The 12,067-nt window shown below is 54.6% G+C and overlaps 1 protein-coding gene across 1 annotated transcript; it reads left to right on the top strand.

Moving 5' to 3' along the window:
* The first annotated feature begins 11,104 nt into the window (after positions 1 to 11,104).
* LOC147412992 (olfactory receptor 14C36-like) lies at positions 11,105 to 12,067 on the top strand. The gene has a single exon (XM_086480859.1). It carries the CDS (start codon positions 11,129 to 11,131, stop codon positions 12,065 to 12,067), a length of 939 nt encoding a protein of 312 aa, XP_086336985.1. The 5' UTR covers positions 11,105 to 11,128.

The raw sequence follows: 12,067 nt of genomic DNA, 5'->3' as shown, positions 1-12,067 counted from the left end.
AGAACAAAGTGATGTTCTAGTGGTTTGCACAGCATCAAGGCCTGCTCTGTTTCTGATTCTGCCCCTTCAGTGAATAGACTGGGGGGGTGGGGGTGCATAAGCCTTGGAGTGGACATAACCAGGTCAATGTACCAACTGAACATGCTCTTCAACTCATTGAATGAGGTTGGAAGAGGTAGGTGAGCAAGCTGCAGGGTGGTGCTTAACATCTTGCTGGAGTTAATGCGCAACATTTACAAACAAGGTAGAGCTGGTGAGGAATGGAAAAGTCCAGGGTGAGAAGTTTGGGTTTAAAATCCTCAGAAAATGAAGGAAACAAAAGATTAGAGCTTCTGGAAGGCAGATTTTGGCCTGCTGAGGGACCTACGTAAAGACTGCCAGGGAGCTACAGCCCTGCAGAGAAGATGGGTTCAGAGAGCTGTTTGATGCTCAAGGATCTTCTCTTCATGATCCAGAATGGTCCAACTTGACATGCTGGAGGTCACATCAAGGTGGCAGGAGGCTGGCATGGCTGAGAAAGGAGCTGCTGGTTAAAACCAAGCATGAAGGGGAAGCCCAGAAAAGGTGGCAGCTGGCTGCCTTCCAGCCTCCTTGGTTCTGTGATTCTGGGAGGAGAGGGATACTCCAGAGCTCTTGGCAGCACTGCCCTCTTGCCAGGAGCTCCCTTCGTCCCAGGCAGGCAAAGGCAAGGGCAAGGTCGATCTGATGCTGAGGAAAGCTGGGGGTGTTCATGAAGGCTACAGGTCCTGACCTCCAGCCTCTGGGAAGGGAGAACATGTCCCTCAGGCGTTGCTCAGGCCTCTCCTGGGCACAGTCTGATCTGCACAGTGCAATGGCAAGCGCAGGTGTGGGACACTGTAGGACATCCTGTGGTGGAGATGGTCAAGGGCTCTGGCAAGACAAAAAGCCCCCAAGAGAGCCGAGGGCTTTCTCCCAGTGGCTACGGCTGTTGTCTCAACCCCCAAAGCCTGCCAGATTACCTTTTAACCTTAAGGCACCAGCACCTCAGTGCCTCCTCAGCCCACCCAGGACAAACCCAGAAGCAGAGGACCTTGGCCCTGCCCTTGGCACTGCACATCCCCACATCACCCTGCCCCAGGAAGAACCCTGAGGAACGGCTGAGGGACAGGGTCTGCCTTGCAGGGGCTGGGGAGTCAGGGCTTGGTCTTTTGGCTTGATAAAGCACACCAAGGGTTACTCAGCATCAGAGCCACCTTCACCTTGCCTTTGCCTACCTGTCCTCACTGCCTCCAGTTTTCATTTTTAACCAGCCCTCAGGGAGGCTTTGTCAGTAACGTCCCTCAGTGGAACCCATTAGTGCTCCAAGAAACTTTGGAGTTTGCATCTGACTTTGACTCCTTGAGAGGTTTCCTCAACTTCCTCTCACTGTCTGAGCTTCAAGGACTTGGCACCAAAACCACCAGAGTGATCATTAAAAAGTTCTTGGGCTGTTGCTCTGCTGCTGATCTGGGCTGGGCTCCTGGGACAGAGAGAGCTCCTAGCAAGCAGGCAGAGCTGCAGGGAGACAGCTCTGCCCAGCAGCAGCTGCTCTGCCAAGCGCAGCAGGGCTGAGGGGGCTGCCTGTGGGCACCAAGGAGAAAGGAGCGGGGCAGAGAGAGGTTGAAGGCAGGGGAGAGGGGGAGGATGGCTGAGAGCTCACTGGAGGAGAACTCTTCCCAGCCTCTGACACAGTAAGTCTCTGGGTGCAGGGTGATGTGTCGGTGTTTCCTTGCAGGATCTCCTGAATGTGTCCAACCTCTGGGATCTGTCTGTGATGGAGAAGAGGAAGCCGGGCTGCAGAGCAGGGCTTCCCTAGTGCAGTGTGAGAGGGACAGGGCATGATGGCTGCCTTCTGGTGGGGATGGCTGTGGGGTGTGAAGGTGGGTGTGCAGCCAGCAATGTCCAGGCCTGTCCTTCTAAGCGTGGTCCCTTCACCATAGGAGCCTGTGTCCTGGAGCAGGGACTCTGTCACCAGCCAGAGTCAGGACTCGGCCTGCCTAGGGAGCTCCTCATGGAGCTGTGGTTAGAAGCTGTGGCTGGAAGGACAGTTCCCCAGCAGGGCAGGGCAGGGATCTTCTGCTGTTCAAAGGGTGTTGTGCTGCTCAGGACTTCTCACAACTCCAGATCCGCCCCCCCGGACACTGGTAGAGGAAGCTTCTCAAGAAGTACATCAAGGCAGGGTTTACCTGAATGGGAAGGAGCCTGTGCTTTCAGTCTTCTACTCTGAGTGGCCTCTGGGGTGGAGGGAGTGTTGGACATGGACATTATTCTCTCAGTTTGGGAGGAGGCACTGAACTCCAGATGTGTTTCACTTGGAGGTTTCTAAATCAAAATCTAAATCTAAATCAAAAACTAACCACCTTTGGCTTACTGAGCTCCTCAGCATCACCTCTGCAGCCTCATCAGCAATGAACTCATGTTCCCATCAGAGCCTGCAGCTACGGAGATGGCCCTGGGCAGTGCTCTGCTGCCAGGAGGGGTCTGCAAGGCTGAGCTGAGTACACAGCGCGTGGGACGGTGTGTGTGAGTGCTGCCAGGGAGGAGATGTGGAGACAGAGAAACAGCTCCTGACAGGGACAGCTCCAGGCAGCAGGGACATGGGCAGAGAAAATTAGAAATGTCATGGCAGCGGGAATTCAGAAAGCTCCTGACTCAACACAGAGAGCTTCTTCTGAGCAAGCCTCCCTGGTCACCTCTCCCCCTCAGCAGACCCTCTGCCCTCAAGGCGAGGGGGTCCAGGGCAGGTGCTGCTTCCTCTGCAGGCGCAGCTGCAGTAGAGCAAAGGTGCATCTCTCCTGACACATAAACTTCTTCCTTCTGCAGAGAAAAGGGACTGAGAGCAACCGGCCTGGGATATCACCAGCGTGGAGGTGCTGTGCTCTGCTGTGTAAGGAGGAAGTTTTCCCAAGTGCCAGCTGTCTTTCTTTCCTTTTCCCTATTTGCAGAAGGATCAGGGTATTGCTTCGTGTTTTTCTTTTCTTCTTCCTGCTGCTTTTTTCTTCCTTATGGAAGCTCTGGGTTGTGGGGGTATCTCCGATCCACTTTGAGACACGGGCCCTGGGAGGCTGTATGCAATGCAGTGTGTGGAATTTACAAACAAGCTGACTCTCCCTTCAGGAGACACTGGGCAGAGTTTTTCAGGCACCTGGGCATTTCCCTGGGGTAAAGAGGTTGAAGTGCCCTTCCCCCATTGTGGGGGCACTTCACCGGGGAGGATGGGAACCTACTGACAGCCCCATTCTCCCCCACAGGCACACTGCTCTTATCATGTCTGGAGAGAGCCTGGAGATGGAAAATGGGGGGGGAGAAAAGTTCTGTGCTACTGGAGAGTGATTCTGACCCAGACTTTGCTGTTCAGGAGAGCAGAGTTGGAAGGGCTGGGTCCCTCCCTGGGCTCTTCCCTCTCAGACACAGCAGGTCTGGGTGCTGACTCCATCGCACTGTAATAAATAGGGACAAATTTCACACGGTCACTGAGGCAAATACCTCTCACTCAAGTGAAGCACCCATTGCCAGGAACAGCTATTGAATGCACGGGCGGTTTGACACCACTGCAATAGCACAGGTCTGACTTCTCTGGAGCCCATGGGCAGAGCCCCTCCCCATTAGTCCTAAACTCACAAAAAAGAACTGACCGATGTCCCCCCACAAAAAAAGCCTTTGAGGCAGTTATGTGTGAGAAATGGCATAAGACTGGCTCAGAGAAATCTGACCTGACCTGTCAATGTCTTCTCCTCTTTCAACAGTTCCCCATTCCTGCAGTGAAACAATGTCCAATGCCAGTTCCATCACTCAGTTCCTCCTCATGGTGTTCGCAGACAAACGGGAGCTGCAGCTCTCGACCTTCGGGCTCTTCCTGGGCATCTACCTGGCTGCCCTCCTGGGCAATGGACTCATCATCACCGCCATAGCCTGTGACCCCCACCTCCACACCAACCCATGTACTTCTTCCTCCTCAACCTCTCCCTCCTTGATCTGGGCTCCCTCTCCAACACTCTCCCCAAAGCCATGGCCAATTCCCTCTGGAACACCAGGGCCATCTCCTACTCAGGATGTGTTGCCCAGCTCTTTCTCAATCTCTTTTTTATTGCAGCAGAGTATTTTCTTCTCACCGTCATGGCCTACGACCGCTACGTTGCCATCTGCAAACCCCTGCACTACGGGACCCTCCTGGGCAGCAGAGCTTGTGTCCACATGGCAGCAGCTGCCTGGGGCACTGCTTTTCCTTATGCTCTGCTGCACACGGCCAATACATTTTCACTGCCCCTCTGCCAGGGCAATGCTTGGACCAGTTCTTCTGTGAAATCCCCCAGATCCTCAAGCTCTCCTGCTCAGACACCTACCTCAGGGAGGCTGGGCTACTTGTGGTCAGTGTCTGTTTAGCCTTTGGTTGTTTTGTGTTCATTGTGGTGTCCTACGTGCAGATCTTCAGGGCCGTGCTGAGGATCCCCTCGGAGCAGGGACGCCACAAAGCCTTTTCCACCTGCCTCCCTCACCTGGCCGTGGTCTCCCTGTTTGTGAGCACTGCCATGTTTGCCTACCTGAAGTCCCCCTCCATCTCCTCCCCATTCCTGAACCTGTTGATGGCAGTTCTGTACTCGTTGTTTCCTCCAGCAGTGAACCCCCTCATCTACAGCATGAGGAACCAGGAGCTCAAGGATGCCCTGAGGAAACTGATGACTGATTGCTTCTCAGAAGCAGCAATGAACTGCCCATTTTTTTCTGTGTATCACTAGTAATAAAACTCATTACAGGCCCAGCATCTCTTTCGCAGGTTATTTGCTTTCATTTCTCTGGGTTTTTGCTCTTCTTGGTTGTATTAATGCTGTCCACAAAATGCTGTCATTCTTCATCGTATTTCTATGCCAGTGTCTGCCTGCCTTGTGTGCCCCACAGACTTTGTGTAAATAAGGAGCTGTGCTCTCTGTGTGTTGAAACCAAATAAAGGACCCTGCACTGACTTGTTTGAGTTCCTTTCTCCAAGACCTTCTCTGGAGCTGCTGGGGCAACTTATGCATGCTGGGGTGGAGGGGACAGTGGCCAACCTGAGCTGGGTCTGCCTCTCAGCCTCCCCAGCATGGCCCTGGCCACCACAGCCCACTTGCTCTGCAGAGCAGCACCACCAGTTCAAGGTCTGTGGGGTTTCCACCACGCCTTACGGACAGGCAGTTACCAGTCCCCCAACCCAATAATGACAGAATGCCTTTAACTTCTCCTGGGGAACTTGCTTGAGCAGTGAGGTCTTCGCTTTGTTCTGCAGCCTCCTTTGCCCCTCGGTCTGCCAATTTATTTCCCAGTTCTTGGGCAGTATTCCCTTTCCTATGTCCTCTGCAGTGCATAATAGCTACTGCAGTTGGTGAGGACACAGCATCTAACAATCTCAAAACAACATCTGCAGGTTTAATATGTTTTCCTTCTGCAGATGAAAGTCCTCTTTCCTTCCAAATAGCTCCACGGCCGTGTGCAACTCCAAAAGCACACTTGAAGTCTGTCCGGATCGTTACCCTTTTATCTTTCCCTGGCTCTGGGGCTCTCAGCAGAGCTCTTATTTCCTCCGGGTGGGCTGACGTTTCTTTGGGTAGAGACTTAGCTTCAACTACCTGTTCCTCTGTAGTTACCGCTACCCAGCCATCCTTTTCCCATTTGGAATGAAGCTGCTCCCTGCTCCCAGGTTCCAGTTGGCATCTTCTTTCAGGTCCAGTCTGCTCACCGACCGATTCCTCGTCCTGCTTGGAGGAGGCTGTCCTGTAAGGCCTAGCAGGTTGCCTGAGCACCTTCACCCTTCAGAGCTGCTTCCCATGGCCCCACTTGTGTCAGTCTCCTGAGGACACCCAAGTCTTCTCCTCTGCAGTCCCAGGTCTGTGTTCTGCTGCTGGCCTTCCTCGCGCCCCTCTCCTGCCTGGGACCCCCCTATTCCCTGGTCCCAACAGCCAAGGCTGACACGGATTATAGCGTCCCTGAGCAGCTCTTCCTTGTTTGCCAGGACCAGGTCCAGGGGAGCATCCCCCTTGGTGGCCCTTGTAGCATCTCTGCTCAGAAGTCATCCCAGCAGCCTCCACACTGTTGGCACTGGGTGGCTTTGTATGGCCAGGGGCTGCCAGGGCCCTTCCCGTTCCCAACAGGAACCTGCTCATCAACCTGGACACTCCCAGACCTTTTCTGCCTACCCGCCCTCATCAAGTAGTTCATAACTGCCAAGACAGTGTCACCCTCACTGTCTTCTCCTCTAACCCTCACTCACACAAGATAACGCCACCTGTTGCCCGTCTTGTAAAGGAGCTTCATGTATCTGAGCTGCTCCTTCACACTGGGGGCATCCCCCCACCCTCATCCTCCTTGCCACTGCCTCTGGCACAGCCTGTATCCTTCCAGCGCAGCACCAGTGCTCAGCAAGCTGTCCCACCACGCCTTGTTTAGTGCAGAAATGTCACAGGGCTGTGACAAGCCATGGGGGCTCCTCCTGGCCATGTGTATTTGGGCCACAGCCCCTCAGCTGTGTCACCGTAGGGGAGCACAGACTTCTCAGAGGGAAACCTGGGCACTGATCCTGACCAGAACACCATTGTACCTCGGGCAGTTAGTGCTGTGCTGCGCTGTGCTGCACGTACAGCGTGGCCTTCAAACCCGCGCTGTGCTGCCCAGATCCCTTGGAAGCAGGACAACCTCAGCAGCATGTGGTCACACAAGAGCCTGGAGGCAGCTCCCACTCTCTACCAGACATTACGCCTCCTGCGTGGCCTTGCCTCTACCTAACACAGCACCAAAAAGTTCTCACGCAAAAATCATTTTCATTTGACTGTAGAGGTGATCAATAGATTTGTTTCCTTGTAAGAAAATCCTATAGCAGCTGGAATGACCAAAACTGGGGCCTGTCCTCTATGGATGGGGTCTGCATGGTTTGCTGCGTTCAGGTCGAAGGCCCGTTCAGTGCCACATGCCCTGGGGTTCCCATCAGTTAAAGGGACCTACGATTATCTGCATGATTCTTTCCTTATAATGTCAGTGCTAATCAATATGGGTTTAAAAGATACCTCACAGAGTCTGAGTGCTGTTCTTACTGGAATTCTGATGAACGAGTGCCTTCTAGTTCAGCGCCCTTGGATGCAGCCTCTCCAGTCCCGTGGCCTGGGAAGTGTGCAGTTTGCTCAAGTAACCCCTGCCTTGACCCCCATCCACCCCTGTTTGTTCTCCTCCAGAGTCCCTGCCTCAAAGCTCAAAGGCCTTGGAGACCTTGCTGGTGGCAACTGAGGCAAAGGGGACATAGACTATCTCAGATCTATCCACACCTACTCTCACTAAATTCAGCAGTGGCCCTATATTATCGCTTTTTCTTCTTTAACAGTTCCTGAAGGACCAAAAATTCGTCTTGGTGCCCTTGAATTCCTTTTTGAGTTCCAGTTGGGTTATGATATGGACCCTTCCTGTGCTTGGAGGACGCTGTCCTGGAAGACACAGTATCCAGGCGCATTGTTAAAATTCTTGGTCTTTGCATGGATTTTATCCTCAAGGAGCCGGTAAAGATCCCTGGGTGATCTGCTTTGTGCTCATGCAATGCCTGACGCTGGTGGGCAGAGAAGGGACAGACCTTGCCGCTCTCCTGGCATCTGAGGACTCATTGATCGTATCAGTCAATGGCACACGGGCACCAAGTCAAGCTCTCATCGATGCTGTCTGGGGCCTCTGTGACACACCTGCCCTAATGGGAATTGCTTTCCTGTAGGTCCTGTGCTGTCCCTGCCAGCCTCGGCACCTCATGTAGCTCTGGGGGCCTGGGCTTGAGCATTAAATGCAGTAGCTGCCCTGAATTCTGTCAGGCAACGTGGGGATGAACATGGGAGAAATGCCATTGTAGTCACTGGTGATCTAGTAAATCCAGCTGGTGAAAAGAGAGAGACCTCGCTGTCCCTATGACAGACGACCGAAATAGTCCGTAGGATCACCTCTATAACCGGCCATGAGCGTGATGAGCAGGAAAAGATTATTTTGGCCTTTATAGGGCTGTCATTTCCCTGGGCCAAAGGAAATTCCACCACGCTCATATATGATCCCTGAGATGTTGCCCTGTCTCTATGAACTTCTCCATCAGAGCCTGCAGTTACCTGTGTGCCTCTTGCATCTCCTCTGGCAACTCAGATGTGGCCAGGGGTTTGCATCTGAACACCTCCCTCCTGCCTTTCACCTCCAGGAATTCCCAGGGGAGCTGAGAAAAGACTTCTCAAATGCAGGTGCTTATTTTATGCAGAGCTGAAGAGAGGCCAGAGGAATCCCACCTCCTGTGGGTCTGTGGCAGGCACGGGAGGGAGCTGAGTCTCCTTCAAATGGCAGGAATAGAAATGCAGGGTGAGATGTCTCCATTGATTCAGCTGAATCTCTTCCCTCACCAGGGATAAAGGAGATCCCTGCCTGTCACTGCCTGGGTGTCCTGTCTGATAATAAGACAAAAAAAGGTGATTTTTAGATGTAACTTTGTCTCTGAAATCTTTTCTCTCTCCAGCTGAGAAAGAAAAACCTCAGGATGACTTCAGCCTGTTTGAGAGCAGGTTCCCCTGGAGCCCCAGGGACAGCTGGAGGGAGCCCAGAGGGGGCAGAGAAAGGGCTGCCTTGGGCTGCTCCCCTGCTGCTGAGCTGGGCTGGGCTCCTGGGGTGGAGGGAGCTGCTGGCAAGCGGGCAGCGCTGCAGAGAGACAGCTCTGCCCAGGAGCAGGGCTGGGGGTGCTGCCTGCAGGCAGGGAGGGGAGAGGAGCCAGGCAGAGAGAGGTTAAAGGCAGTGTGGGGTGGGAGGAGAGAGGAGAGCTCGCTTGGAGAAACATCTTCAGAGCCCTTGACATGGTAAGTCTGTGGCTGAAGGACGGTGCAAGTGCCTGGAACGATCTCCTGAAGCTGGCCCACCCCACAGCCTGCAGCTTCCCTGCTGCACTGTCAGAGGGACAGGGCATGTTGGCTGCAGAGTGTGAAGCCGGGTGTGCAGCCAGGGGTGCCCAGGGCTCTCGTTCTGAGCAGGGTCCCTGCATTCCAGCAGACTCTGTGCCATTCCAGGGACTTTGTCTCCTGCCAGGGTCTGCACTCAGCCTGGCCAGGGAGCTCCCAACAGCAGCGCAGGGAGAAGCTGTGGGTGGAAGCAGCAGGTGGTGGCAGGAGAGGATCCTGGCTTCAAGAAGGTGCTGTGTGGGTCTGATCTCCTCACAGTTCCTCATCCCCCCTAGGACATTTCTGAGGGCACTTTTCAAGGGCAAGGCAGGGATCACTACAAAGGTAAGGGGCTCTCCTGAGTCTGTGTTCTCAGTTTCTTAGTGTTGGGGATTTGGGGGGAGAAAAGGCAAAGGAGCTCTCGTGCTTGAACAAGTCACTCAGCCTGCTGAGCTGTAAGTGAGAGTCCCCAGTAGGTCTGACAGCAGCCTCCGAAAGTGCCTCCAGCCACTCCTCTGCCTACGGACAGCACCAGCATCACCTTTGCTGGACCCAGCAGTGTTGGTCTGACCTGCCCTTTTCCACCTGCAAACAGGAAGATGTCCCTAACAAGTCCCCTACAAGCAGTTGGGTGTGTGTAGGGCTGGGATGAGTGCACAGCGGTTGGGATGGGATGTGTGAGTGCTGGCAGGGAAAAGACAAGGGGCAGGGAAACACCTCGCAGAGGAAAACTCTCCAGGCAGCAGGGATATGATCTGGGAATGAGAGGAAACTAAAACCAGGAATGTTGTGAGAGGGAGAATTCAGAAAACTCCCGATCCTCCCCTCCCGTGCAGAGCCCTTCCTCTCAGCCAGCCCCCTTGCCTCCCCTCCCACCCACCAAAGCCTCTGCCCTCAGGGCTCCGGGGGTCCAAGCCATGAAGCAGCTCCTCTGCAGCCAGAGCTCCAGCAGAGCCGTGCTGCAGCTCTCCAGCCCCGTGCCCAGGGCCCTCTGCAGAGCACAGGGGCTGAGAGCAGCTGCCCGGCCAGGTTGGGGTCTGGGAGGTGGCGTGCCCAGCTGGGGCAGGGGGACGCTGCCCTGAGTGCGCGGCTGCCTCTGCCCTGGCCTCTCTCAGCTGGACCCTCCCTGCATTTTCCCTTCTCTCTCTTATTTGCGTTGTCCTCTTGTTCTTGCTGTCAGTCTCTGTGGGGACGGGAGCTTCATCTGCAGAGTCACACACTGACCTTGGGTGTGCTCCCCTGCAGGTGTGTCCGTGGGAACGAGTGTCCCAGCTGTCCTGTCACCTCCTAGGGTCTGGTCCATGCAGTCCGTGGAGCCAGAGTAGGAGCTGACTCTTCCTTTTTGAGATGCCGTCTCTAGGGCACCTGGCTGTCTCCTTGAGGTGTCCTTCCCCGCTTTGAGCTGCCCTCCAGGATGCAAACCTGTTGAGTAGAACCTCTGTTATATCTGAATGCCATGTGGAGAACGGAAAGGTCTCACAAGTGTGGAAATACTGTTGGGTTGGTGAAATGAGGCAAGAGTGTCCTTGGATAGAAGCGGGGTGCTGGGACCTTGAGAAAGGGTGGGACATTGAGTGGTGTGCACTGGATCCCTCTGCTCTCAGCGGGGTCGAGTTGCTTTTCAGGGTAACATGGGATTGTGATCCTCCTGCACCTGAGAAAGGTGCAAGCCCAGGGCAGCTGGGCACAAGGCGGAGGGACAGACCAGCTCCCCTCCCTCTGCACTAAGCACAGGCAATCCTCCTGCCTCACAGGGCTCTGCCATTCCCTTCCAGTGCAGCAGGAGTGCTGAGGGTTTCTGGCATCCAAGAAAATTGCCAGGGGAAATGGGAGAGCTGTAACCCCCCCCAAACCTCTCCGACTGCCTTCTGCCCTCCTGGTTCCTTGGCATGGGGAGTGCAGGTGCTGACCAGCCCTTTTGCATTAGGAGTGGTTTCTGCTGACAAAGTCGAACCCCAGGACTGGTCTCTGCCCCCTCCGTTCCCGTGAACCCCCTGCTGCAGAGCAGGGCTGATTCCTTGGCTGCCAGCAGGCACAGGTCCTGCTCCTCATGAGACACCAACGAGAGCTGCAGCCACAGAGCTGAAGGAAGAGCTTCTAGAAAAGTGTCTGTGTGTGTGTGTAGATGGGAGAGGGGGTATGGGAACTGGCTTTCATGTTTTAGAAAGTCTCCCCTAACTTGTTTCCCTCCTAGAACAGTCCCCCATATCTGAGAGCAGCAAATGTCCAACAGCAGCTCCATCACCCAGTTCCTCCTCATGGCATTCACAGACACACGGGAGCTGCAGCTCTTGACCTTCAGGCTCTTCCTGGGCATCTACCTGGCTGCCCTCCTGGGCAACGGACTCATCATCACCACTGTAGCCTGTGACCCCCACCTCCACACCCCCATGTACTTCTTCCTCCTCAACCTCTCCCTCCTTGACCTGGGCTCCATTTCCACCACTCTCCCCAAAGCCATGGCCAATTCCCTCTGGGACACCAAGACCATCTCCTACTCAGGATGTGCTGCTCAGCAATTTTTCTTTCTATTCTTGCTCACAGCAGAGTATTGTCTTCTCACCGTCATGGCCTACGACCGCTACGTGGCCGTCTGCAAACCCCTGCACTACGGGACCCTCCTGGGCAGCAGAGCTTGTGTCCACATGGCAGCAGCTGCCTGGGGCACTGCTTTTCCCTATGCTGTGCTGCACATGGCCAATACATTTTCACTGCCCCTCTGCCAGGGCAATGCTGTGGACCAGTTCTTCTGTGAAATCCCCCAGATCCTCAAGCTCTCCTGCTCACACTCAGGCTTCCTCAGGGAGGCTGGGCTTGTTGTGGTCAGTGCCTGTTTAGGCTTTGTTTGTTTTGTGTTCATTGTGGTGTCCTACGTGCAGATCTTCAGGGCCGTGCTGAGGATCCCCTCGGAGCAGGGACGCCACAAAGCCTTTTCCACCTGCCTCCCTCACCTGGCCGTGGTCTCCCTGTTCATCAGCACTGCCGTGTTTGCCTACCTGAAGCCTCCTTCTATCTCCTCCCCATCCCTGGATGTTGTGGTGTCATTTCTGTACTCAGTGGTGCCTCCAGCAGTGAACCCCCTCATCTACAGCATGAGGAACCAGGAGCTCAAGGACACGCTGAAGAAACATTTTCAATCACTTGTCTGTCAGCAGCAATGA

The sequence above is a fragment of the Leptosomus discolor genome, unplaced genomic scaffold (assembly GCF_034619465.1).
Source record: "Leptosomus discolor isolate bLepDis1 unplaced genomic scaffold, bLepDis1.hap2 HAP2_SCAFFOLD_35, whole genome shotgun sequence".
NCBI classification, from domain to species: domain Eukaryota; kingdom Metazoa; phylum Chordata; class Aves; order Leptosomiformes; family Leptosomidae; genus Leptosomus; species Leptosomus discolor.
The sequence above is the reverse complement of the archived record's forward strand: the minus strand, read 5'-3'. Positions and strand labels throughout refer to the sequence as shown.

Coding starts and splice junctions, on each gene's coding strand:
- LOC147412992 (XM_086480859.1), top strand. CDS start 11,129: ATGTCCAACAGCAGCTCCATCACCCAGTTCCTCCTCATGGCATTCACA.